The sequence below is a fragment of the Camelus bactrianus genome, chromosome 10 (assembly GCF_048773025.1).
Source record: "Camelus bactrianus isolate YW-2024 breed Bactrian camel chromosome 10, ASM4877302v1, whole genome shotgun sequence".
In the NCBI taxonomy this organism is placed as follows: Eukaryota; Metazoa; Chordata; class Mammalia; order Artiodactyla; family Camelidae; genus Camelus; species Camelus bactrianus.
The window spans coordinates 16,910,949-16,923,302 of NC_133548.1; the positions used below are offsets into that span (position 1 = coordinate 16,910,949).

Sequence of the window (12,354 nt, forward strand, 5' to 3'; positions counted from 1 at the left end):
TACACAACCTGGTGAGAAAACAAAGTTGAGTAAAGGAAACAAAGATCAGCAAAGTTGGGCACTGAAAAGGTATAATTTGCTCTCATTTAAATTAAAATAAAATGGGTACGTGTATATATGTGTGTGTGTGTGTGTGTGTGTGTGTGTGTGTGTGTGTGTGTGTGTGTGTGTGTGTGTGTGTGTGTGTGTTCGACTATAAACCCATCAAATAAAGACTAGAAAAATAAACAGTATTTGAGAATGGTGATTACCTCTCCGTAAGGGAGTAAAACCAGAGCAGGATTTGAAATAGATTTAAACAGTATAAAAGATACACTCACTGAGCTGACCTTTCCTTGCATATCCCCAAGTCAAATAATTCTTAAATAATCACACCTACGACTTTAGACTTGAAGGGAATCTTAGAAACAGTCTAATCTAGCGTATTTTCAAATTTCTGAATAGTCAGGTATGCAGCTCCTGCTAAAACCATTCTACACTCATGGTTCTTGCCTTCTCTAAATCCAGGAGCAAGAACAAAGGATAAGAAAAATTAACAAGCAAATCTACTATTCCTTACCCCAACCAGAAGACCACCTAGGCTTCAAAATGAAATTTCCCACATGCAAAGATAAAGGAGGACTATACGGTGATTCATTACTTGCTATAGGATTGCCTATAATCACTTACAAAAATACAAGCATAGGGAAAACGATTTAACCTTCCTGATCCTTAACACCTAAGCACCAGCAAGAACTTAAACTCTCTCCTGACTACTTGACACTTTCCTGCAGAGAAATGAAACCTCATTTAACATGTGCACTTGATAAAAATAAAATCCTTCTCCCATGCAGATACATATACCAAAATGTCAGCAAAAAGTGAAATGTCCCAAACAGAAATAAGCTCTTCTCAAAACAAACCCAGAACAGCAGGTGAAGACATTGCATTCCTAACAGCTCTTTCCCTTCCCTTCTCTATCCTCTGAAGTATTTCACTTTCCCAGAACAACCAAATGCATAAAACAGTAGCCCACTCAGGAATACGGGGGCTGAAAGCCAAACCAGGGATATCCTTGTGTTCAGCTGGTTTGTGCAGAATTTGTGTGACCTGACTGCCCTCTACCGTCCAAATTGGTTTCTACACCAAAGCTGAGGAATGGTCCTGGGTGTATGTCTCTTCCAGTGATAATTGTATTTCCAGATAGAAACTCAACACTGACTCTAGATAATCACTTAAAGCAAAGAGGGCTTAGATTTAATCTTCTGGGAAAAGTGGTACTAAGTGTAGATTTTCATACATGACAATGTTGGCTTCTAATCAATTGAGAACACAGCTGGCCTCAGGCTGTTCTCTCACCTTTTTCTGTAACAATAATTTCAAGAGTTAAACATCAACTGTAATAAAGTTGGTTATTAACGAGCTCATACATACACTTAAGAATAATCCTCTACTTTGCATATTGCCCAGGACCCTGATGTTGGGCCCAAGCTTTCTGCTCTTGTCAGAGCCTTGAACCAAGTATGAGGAGAGGAACCGTAAGCAGCGCCTCCCTCCTGAGTTTTCCAGGAGGCCTCCAGCCAGAGTGGTGCGGTCAGTGCACAGGAGGGCCGATAAAGACAGTAAGTAAATGAACTCAGAATCACAATCGTGCAATCATGGCCACCCCACAGCACATCTGCCTGTTTGGAAGTTTTATTAGGAGGGAAGGAAAGAAGATCACTGCCTGAAACAACAAAGTCAGTGCTAATCAGAGCGCCCTCACTTCCCCGACCTCACAGGCTCCAGGTATCCCTTCACACATCCACACCCCCTCCCTCCGTTAGCTCTACTGCCTGCAGATGCCCTGCAGTGCGAGAGCCCTGACACATCCCAGCGATGAACAAGGCCTTGGGGGCTGGGGTGCTGCACTCAGGAGAGCAAAACCCAGACCAAGGAAACAAGATCGCTTTTTAAGGTGCTCCGCTAGAACCAAAGCTCTAATTGGCTTCCCACGACAGATTGAGGCAGGCCCCAATGCTTCTACATCTTGAGGAGGGAAAGGCCTCAGACAATTTTCCACTTTAACAAACAATTCTGATTCCACAGTACATCCCGGTGGGCGTAGGAAAACGATTCCACACGAACAAAAGGGTCTGAGTTTACTGAATCCTCAGAAACTCATCACAAGGACAACCTCAAATACACCTACCTGTCTCTGGGGACATCCAGAGCCGTGTTGTAATCTGGGGGGCCTCCTGGCAACATGTTGAACAGCAGATGATTTGTACCTCGATCCCACCTATTAAGAGATTCAAAATGTAGGAGAATTCACAAGTCAACTATGAAGAAACAAAGACAAGTAAGCTCCTGGATGACAAGCAGCAAGTATCTCCAGCCCATATTAGGCCACTTCTCTGCAGGTATGCAGAGTGAATGCCTGGACGTCCCAACAGTGCATCAGGCACAGGGCTGGCTCCTTGAAGGGAAAACTGGGTAGATGTGTACTTCAAGCCTGACCACTGCAGAACTGCTTACAATAATAAATACCTGAAAACTATCTGAATGCTTACCATCTGGTTAAAGAAACAAAATAGAAATAAAACACAGAAGGCCAGTTAAATACATAACGGAATGTATGCAAAATGGAATACTATATAACCCTTAAAATTATATAGAATTGATATATAAATATGAATTTTTTTGAAATCTATTCATGCTATATTAAGGGGAAAAGGCAGCAAAACATGTTTTGCTGTGTGATTCCCATTCTTGAGAAAAATGTATATATACACATGCATATATATATAAACATCTATACAAGAATGTATACATTCATGCCTATGTGTATATATATATATATTTTAATTGAAGTATAGTTGATTTACAATATTGTGCTTATCTCCGGTGTATAGCAAAGTGATTCAGTTATACATATATATGTGCATATCTTTTTTTTCAATCTTTTTCATTATAGTTTATTACAAGATATTGATTATAATTTCTTGTGCTATATAGTAAATCTTTATCCATTTTATATGCCTATGTATATTTTTTATACAAAAAATGACTTAAAACAATATTAAAAGATTAATGATTATCTCTTAGAGGCAGGTTTATGAAATGAATTTTTGAATTCATTCTTCTTTTTGTTCACCTGTATTTTCAGTCTTTTTACAGTGAATGTGTATTATAAAAGTAACAAAGAACGAGGAAAAGTACTCAAATTTAAAGGGGAAAGTATGGGAAGCCATCCTTAGCTTTTAAACGTTAGTTAGGAAGCGGGGAACCCACCGCGGCTGCTCGTGGTCAGGAGGCCAGGTGCTCCCAGCACCTACGAGGCAGCCTACAAGCCTCCTCCTACAAGGCAATCCCTCCTGAGAAGAGAGACAGGGGCTGGAAACCAGCTCAGGAGGAGAAGCACTCCCTCTCCCCCTCCTGCCCTTTGGTTCCCGGGAGGCTTGCTAGATACCTGGAGAGCTGGGCCAGCGCCTGCGCCGTCTCCTTAATGCGGAGCGTGTTCTGGTTGAGCACGTCTATGGACGGGACGAAGAGGCAGGCGCGGGTGATGTCGTCGGTGTAGTAGTCGCTGTCTGAGATGGCCGTGAGCAGCTCGTTGTACTCCCGGGAGATGGTGCTGCTGACTGGGACTCCAACGTCGTCCACGTACTTTTTCAGAGAGTAGATGTACACCTTGATCTTGTTCTTCGGGTTGAAGCCGCAGCGGTAGACGTCGAAACACGTGTGCATTCTGCAGCTGAGGTCCCCGCGCTCGGGGAGGGGGCTGTCGGCCGGCAGCCGCACCACCGGCACGTCGCGGACGCTGCGCTTCTCCACGCTCCAGTCGCTCGACGACTCGATGGAGTGCGGCCAGAACTGAAACATGCCCGTGGCGATGAGGCCCAGCAGCACAATGGAGAAGAGGGTGATGTAGTAGATGCGGTGCTTGGTCTTCATTCTCGGGATGAGGGCAGGACCCCGGATGTTGTACTTGACTGACGCACACATAATGACACACACAGCCTCCTCCTCACTCTCCTGGGTACCGGGAGGAGTGAGAACAATGAAGTTTTCAGGGTGGCAAATGACACTGGAAGGGGCTGCTTGACTTTGCATATACCTATTTCTTTCCCTGAAGTGGTCTGATGAAATAATGAAAAGGGATTTCTGACCCTTCTTATAAATAAAATAAATACCAAAATACTTTTTGTACATGAGTATATGCTATACGCTACATTTAGTATTTAATACTACATATAGTACTTAACAAAAATGTTGTTATATAATGTAAAAATGTAAGTATAACCTATAAATACATATTCTCTGAAAGCATAAGCTGGTAAATGTGTGGGACCAGGGAAGAGGGGCGCTGACCAAGCAAGAAAAATCAAAAGCGGAACAGCTGAAGACACTTGTTTCATTTTGTTTTTAAACACTTGCCTAACAACTGAAGCTTCATCAGACAAACTGATGCTTGGTTGTTCCAAAGCCTGCTTTCATTCATTCATTCATTCAGCCCTTGTAGAGCGCCTACCATGTGCTGTGAAGGAAACAAAGAAGAAACCAAAGGCCTACCTAAGAGGAATCAAGATGCTAATGAGACAGACAAAACCAGGACAAAATACAAAATGTAAACAATACCACTAGGAAAATACCAAGAAAGGACCAAGGGGTATTAGAGAAGAAGATTAATCTTTAACCTTCAATAAAATACACACTGATGTTTGATAATAAAGGGATAGCTGGCACATTTAGACGGAAGGAAGAAATGAAGAAAGAAGTGAGGGTGAGGGAAGCAGAGGAGAAGGGAGGGGGAAAGAAAGGCCAGTGTGGTAGATCCATTTCTAAAGACTTAATGGTGGCAGTTCTTCCCAATGGTGAACATGCAACCACTTTTCCAAGCAAAAGATGGAATCTATTTCCCTTCCTCCTAAATTTGGACTAGCTTTGTGCCTTCCTTTGACCAAGGGAATGCAGCATAAGTGAGCTTCTGGGACTTTGGAGCCCAGGCCTTCCAAGACCTGCGGCTGCTGCCTTTGTTCTCCTGGAGGCTGGCTGCCACGTGGTGAGGAAGCTGAGCTCCAGGGTGAAGGGAACCTCAGGAAGACCCTAGAGGAGACTATGTGGAGCAGACATGAACGATCCCCACCAGGCTCTGCACAGATGGCAGAATCCTGAGCAAATACATGATTGCTGCTGTTGTAAGTTTTGAGGTGGTTTGCTACATAGTAATAGATAAAAGAAACAGCCAATAAGCATCATTGACTGATACAAAGAAAATTCTTAGTTCTCAGCTGAAAGTGCAGAGTTCCCCTGCAGACCACAAATTAAGATCCTGACCAAACAAGCCCCCCACATCTGATGCCCAGATACCTCGTGGGGAGGGGTGGCTGCATTATGTCACAGACTTGTTACTGCAACAAGCGACTTCAGCATTCCACGTGTCAAAATCCCAACTTTAGAATGCTCTCATTCTACTCACTGATCTTTCAGAAAAGCTATTAGTATAAAGAGAAATAACTGAAAAGCTCATAGACCACCTTAGGGTTTATTAACCATTTTCACTTTGGCTTAACAGAGTTTTCCCCAGTTATGCCCACTTTGTAAAACTACTTTCTACCTAGCCAGTAGGGTCTTGTCAAGCCTTGAATGTTGCAATCATTATCAACTTTTTGGGTACAATGTGCTGAATAGTAATAAATAATTTTAACCTGTATCTCTCTGAGACCATGATCTGGAACATATCAAGAAATGTGCTCGTCATGGAATACTGTATGAAAGTTCATACATTTTAAGCTTAAAGATGATCATCTTTGGGGTATATACATCAGCCATTCAATATATGCTAATTGATTTCAGGACAGAAATGCAGGCACCAGAGCTATTTCACTTTCTCTGTCATTCTAACAAGAGCAGGATGCTCCTGGTCTGACCCCAAGCCCAACTACTGCCAGGCCCACCCTAATGGCTTTCTTGCCATTCTATGTGTCCCTCTGGGAGTGAGAACCATGGAAGTCTTGGGACAAATGCATTCAAGGAGCTGCACTCTCCACATGTCCCATATCAGAACTTCCCAACAGGCTCTAAAGGTCTGTTTACATCCTTAATCAGTGCTTCTCAAACACCCAAATGGTAAGAGTCGCACAGGGAGAGCTTGTTGAAACTGAGTGCTTGGTCCCAGCACTGGAGGATTGTATTAATAGGTCTAAAATAAGGTCACAGAATCTGTCAATTAGCAAGTCCCTCATGTGTTTATTTTGTGCAGCCAGGTTTGAAATCTTTACTAATGTTAGACAAACTATTTTGAACACAGTGGCTTTCAAACTTTTTTTTTTTTACTAAAACCTACAATAAGAAAACATTTTCTATTGTGACCAAATACAAACACAGATGTGTATGTATTTGACGTAAGTTTCACAAAACAATGTTTAACCTTAGTACATAGTATTAGCCACAGAACACGTGATGAACACTGTATTCTTCTACTTTGTTATCCTATCGCTTTTTAAAAATACTGGCCATAACCTACCAGAGGAATTATACCATCCAATAATTGACCATCCACAGTTTGAAAAATACTGTTTTCACACATAACAAAACAGGGGTTAAGGGAACAATAATAGTACCCATGTATTAGCTTTACAAACTTTCAAAATTTCAGATTTACTATAAAAAAGACATTATTACAACAAAATAAATCCAAAGAGAATAGAAGGAATTAAGTAATAAATAAAAACACAGAAATTAATTAATTAAAAAACAAATAGTTCAACAGAGCTAAAACTTTTTTTTAAAAACCTAATAAAATTGACATTTGACATAATTCTGGTAAGGTTAATCAAGAGGGAAAAAAGCACAAAGAAATATCTAGAATGAAAGGAGACCATAACTAAATGTATTTAAAAGATAAGATGGTATCAATGAACTTATACCAATATATTGAAAATTTTAATGAAATGGAAAAATTCTTTAAAAATATACCTTATCAAAACAGCCTCAAGGAGAAATAGCAAACCTGGATAATTCTATAATATTAAAGAAACTGAATCGAAAGTTTAAAAACTCTTCCTATAAAGAAAAATCCCAAGTCCAAAAGATTCTCCAAGTTCCACCAAACATTCAAGAAACAGTAATTCTAATTTCACACAAATTACTCCAGAGCTCAGAAAAAAGAACATTCCTTAATCTATTTTTAGGAGCCTAGTATAACATTAATACCAAAAATCTTAGACTGGTGGTTCTCAAAATATGGTCTGGGGACTCTTGGGGGTCCCCAAGACCCTTTCAAAGGATCTGAACTATTTTTATAATAATGCTGACATTATTTTTTCACTTTCAGTTTCCAGAGGCTACATAATGCAAAGACTGAAGTAGACATGAGAATACAGCTGTCTTCTGTTAAGTTTTTCCAAACATAATGAAAGATATCAATGCACAGATTTAAGATGCTCAACTCTAAGCACTATATATAGAGAGACAGATAGATAGTTATATAAAACCAACTAAATATGTCAAAGTAAAGCCACCAAAAAGAAAGCCAAAGAAAAATATAAAAAGCAGCCAGAGGGGAGGAAATCTATTCAAGGTAGACTAAAAAGCTGTATGTAACAGGCAAAACCATAAGATATTTAGAACACAACAGAGAATATCTATGACTTTCAGGCAGAATCATTTCCAAAATAAAATGCAAAAAGTGCAAATCATAAAAAGATAAAATGATAAATTCAGTGTTACAATTAAGGATTTTTGTTCATCAAAAGACATTATAAGGAAGTAAAAAGACAAGCTACGAAGAAGATATTTGCAATAATTATAACCAATAAGGACTAGCCACCAGAAGAACTGCCACAAAGTAATGAGAAGCAAACAAAAATATCTAAAACAAACAAAAAAATAGAAAACTAGACAAAAGACTTAAACAGGAATTTCACTGAGGAGGAAACAAAAATGGTACATATACCTGAAAAGATGTTTAGCCTAATTAATGGACAGGGAAGGTAAACCCACAATGAGACATCTTCTACCCCTCAGCATGGGGAAATACAAGCTTCAAACAACACCAAGTGCTGGCGGGACCTGGAGCCACCGTAACTCCGAGGGTAGGAGTAGGACCTGGCTTCCCAGTCCCGAGTGGGCAGCAGAAAGGCTGGAAAGAAGCAAGGCTGACACCCACTATGTTAGAGTCCTAGGCATCACATTTTGCTTTGTACCTGTCACAGCTTGGGCTCCCCCTGACTACACACTCCTACCCCTCCAATAAAAGAACCAGGGACAAGGATGCAGGGCTGGTAGTTTTACTCAGGAGCTAGAGAACAGAGCAAGAAGAGAGATGGGGAACCAGGGAAAGCCAACAAGAGTTTGTTATTAAGTTGGGTAACAGGGGCTCTTTACGAATCTTCTGAAGAACCACGCTGACTACACCACCTCCCTCAGAAGGATGAGAGGCCAGGGCATTTATCTGCCAACTCCCATCCACTACTGCTCAAGGGTTGTCTGGATTATGATCAGCTCAGACCCTGTATGTAACAGCCCTGGGTATTATCCTTTCCTTGATGTACCACTAGTCTGACAAAGACCTTGAGGAAGGACTTGGGGAAGATCTGTCTGTACTTTCAGGGACACTGCAAAGTTCTTCTTCAAAGAGATCCAGCCTCTCCCTCAGTCCATGCAAAACAGGTCTGAGAGCTGGCTCACATCTAAACATCACTAGGTAATAGTGATTTTTCCACTGCAGCAGCTGACACCAGCCTTCTACTTGCCAGCTCTTGATTTTGTTTCTGATTCTACAAGTGAAGCAATACCCTCGCTGGCTGCCCACCTATACTGTCTACAGGAATGCCAGGCTCTATGAGCAACACAGTGGGTCCGGACACACCAGTTTCAAGTCAGGCTTCACTGCCTATTATGGATATTGCATCTACCTTGCCTCTGATGGTTGGTGCCACCTTCTGGCCTCTGCTGTTTCAGAATCCTATCATCCTCACTGAGCCTTGGGAACCCAGTTCCTGGGTCATACCTCATAAAGTCAACCCTGGCCTACAGAGGAGAACCAACATTGAGCTTCTCAAAGATGTTGGTCCCCTCTCTGGGATTCCGTACTACCAGAGGGAAGGGAGAACGACACTCTTCCAGGAACACAGGCAGGAGGTGCATCTCTGGCCTCAAACAGTAAATCTGTTTCAAACCTCCATCTCCCTGAACCTTCTGATCCCTTCCTCGGTATGCTGCCAACACAGCTCTGGCACCTACACCTCATTTACTCCAGACCAGGGCTTCTCAACCTCGGCAATACTGACATTTTGGGCCAGATAATTCTTTTTTGTGGGGAGCTGTTCTGTGCAATGTAGAAGGTTTAGTAGCATCCCTGGTCTCTACCCAATAGAAGCCAGAAGCAACCCCTCATTATGACAACTAAAATATATCCAGACATTGCCAAATATCCCCTGGGGAGGCAAAATGGCCCCCAGTTGAGAAGCGATGGCATCACTGTCATGTCCAAGCTTCCAGGAGCCTGCCCAGCAGCACATCAGGACCTTGTCCTTATCAGAGCATTAAATCCTGAACCACAAGAGGATGTTCCCCAGAGTCTCTCCCATTTGGCTCCATGGTCCACCACTATCCCTCCCGTCTTGGTCTGACACCCTCAATATTCATTTCCACGTGTGTTCCTCCAGCTCCTGCTGGTCCACATGGTCCCATGGGTGGCTGCTCCCAAGGATACAAACTCACATTTCTGAAGTTTGCCTACACCGGCTAAGGAGCTCCTATAAGTCTGTGCCAAATAGCTGAGAGAGATGGAGGGCACTGGAGGTGAAATAAAAACTCTTAATAAAAGAAATGAGGGGAAAGTCTTAAATGAAAGAGGACCCTGTAACATGTGGTGCTTTAGAGACAGAGAACCTTCTTGGTGAGTACCCTCCCACCTTTAAGAGGCTTCACTACAGCACTTGCCAGGTTGTATTAATTGGTTAAGTAATTGCAAGTCTGTCTCTCCTACTGGTTGTCATTTTCACAGTCAGTTTTTACGACTCTGCTCAATGTTCCTAGGATCTAATACCATGTTTAGAACACGTTTCATAGAAACATAAATGTCTGCTGAATGAAGGAGTGTCTCTATCCTTCCCAGGTCCATCAAGGCATGCACTGGTCAAGGTTCAAGTTTTGAGTAATTACATGGTGATGAACTATGATTATTTTCTTTCTTGAACTAGTTTCCAAAGGTGGGGGAAATGGCTAGGTAATTCCACAGACAGAATTTTCTGTACCCCATGCTCTCTCCACCCTCTTCTCCCCTAACACTGAGTTTCCCCGAAGAGGACAAACCAAAAGGAATCTTCTACAAATGAATGTTTGTTCCCTACAATACCACAACCTGGATCAGAACAAGAATTCCACAACAAACCTGACAAACTTTAGCCTCCTTGAAGCACATCAAACCTGTCCCTGCAAAATACACTGGAATCAGCTGGCTAGATGTCAAGCACTGAATCACTGGAAAAATCTTTTAGCCCCACTGTACTATCGGGATGATCTGCATTTTCTGTTCCTGGAATTATTTATTCCTAAACTTTGCCTGAATAGCCTTTCCTCAGCGCTTCAGGCTATTTCCAATCCAAATATTTAGTCCAATGTTTTCAGTCACAGTCTCTTGTCTTCTCAATCTTTTTAGAGAAGCCCTCACAGCTGAACTCTTGGGGCCGCTGGAAATTTACTCAACTGTTCCTGAAAACAAAGGAACCCAATATTGGCAAAAGCAGGAAAATCTGCAATTCATTGCCTTACCTGATAGGATTCTTTATAATTAAACTTTATAATTAAAGTTATATCATGGCTAACTTCCCCTAAAAAAAATTGTTTCTAATTTAAAAAATAAAAACCCGTGCCCTTCTGTGGGAATTATACTATAATGAATGCAATGCACATAATAAAGGAACTAATAACTAAACTTTGCTGAGGACATACTACATGCCAGGATCGGTTTTAACTTCTTTGTTAAATCATTTAATCTTCCTAACAGTGCCATGTGACAAGCTATTATTATCTTCATTTTACAGATAAGGAAAGTGTAACAGGAAGGCTAAATAACTTGCCCAATGTCAAATGGCTGGAAAACGCCAATGCTAGGACTTGGAGAATGGCAGTCTGGCTCTGGAGCCTGAGCTCTTAACCCCCAAGTGAAGCTGCCTCCCCTAATTACCCTTAAAAGCCTGAATTAGATACACCTTTTTCATTCCTCAATTAGCCAGCATAACTTGATAGATGCAAATCTATCCATTCATACCAGCATATGCAACCAGAAGGGTTAAGTCAGCGGAAGTGAAGAGTGATGGAAATTGAGTCATATATTTTATTACCGTAAACAGCCTTGGAGCTCTGAAATTTACAAACCGAGTCCAGTTTAAGTCCTTAGGGCACTCAGTTGCCTTAGGAGAAGAATTTAAATTGACATATTTCTATCTCACGACATCTTCAGACAAGTAAGTCAAGGACCCTTTTCAATTAGCACTTTCCAATAAATTACAACAAACAATTTTAACCTCAAAACTGTATACACGTATCTGGCTCCCCCGCCAGTAGTACAACTTCAGGTGCCTCTGAACTTCGAGCTCATAGCCAGGACACCGTTGGCCACCTTCTCCACCAGTGCATCGAGTCCTACCCGGGGCATCCGGCACTCCACGGGATGCCACTGGCCACGGCAGAGCCCAGAGCTCGAGAAATTCCCGTGGGAGGAAGCAAAGCCCCATAGCTCGCAGGAACAAGCTGGCGACGGAGAGCGGCCAGGGCAGAGGGTGGGCCCTTGGTGAAGAGGAAGCCACAAGATCCCGGGAGAACGGAAAGGTGCGGCGCAGAGATAGGGAGACAGGTGGGAAACCAAAGCGCGGGGCGGGCCAGGTGACCAAGGAAAAGGCAGTGCGGAAATCAAAGCGCCCGCAAAGCGGGAAATCACCGTGAGTGGCCCCGGAGGGAGGAGGGTCGGACTCGGCGCGGCCCGCGCTTCCCGGGCGGTCGGGGCCCGACTCCGCCGCGGCCCGGGGAGGCCCGAGCCCGCGCCCGGGCCCTCCCAGCCCTTCCGCGCCGCGCTTACCTCGGCCACGGCTGCCTCCCGCTGGGCCCCGCTCTTGGTCACCTGCTCATGCCGCGGGGCGCGGGCCACAGCCACCCAGCGGGAATCTCGCGGAGCTGCCGGCGGCCGCCGCCGGCGCGGGGTCTGCGGGAGCGAGCCGGGAGCGCGGGGCCGGCGACTGGGCTCGGCGGACGTCTGACATCGAGCGCACTGCGCATGCGGGAGCGACGGGGACCCGCGCCCCCTGCTGGACAGGAGGAGTCAGGGCACCGCTTAGGGCTTCTCCCAGGTAGGTGGGCGAAGCTCAGGCTCCACAGCGAAATTCAAAA

The 12,354-nt window shown here is 43.3% G+C and overlaps 1 protein-coding gene across 2 annotated transcripts in view; it reads right to left on the reverse strand.

Moving 5' to 3' along the window:
- The window catches only part of EXT2 (exostosin glycosyltransferase 2), a 137,614-nt gene that overhangs the window by 117,299 nt on the left and 7,961 nt on the right, over nt 1-12,354 (reverse strand). Inside the window, exons 1-3 of one of the 2 annotated variants that reach the window (XM_074372143.1) lie at nt 12,047-12,232; nt 3,431-3,996; nt 2,171-2,260 (exon numbers count right to left, since the gene is read on the reverse strand). In XM_074372143.1, coding sequence (XP_074228244.1) covers nt 2,171-2,260; nt 3,431-3,966 — 626 coding nt within the window. In that variant the 5' untranslated portion in view covers nt 3,967-3,996; nt 12,047-12,232. Of the gene's footprint in view, nt 1-2,170; nt 2,261-3,430; nt 3,997-12,046; nt 12,233-12,354 lie in introns of those variants that run through there. The other variant, XM_074372142.1, reaches the window with a different exon arrangement.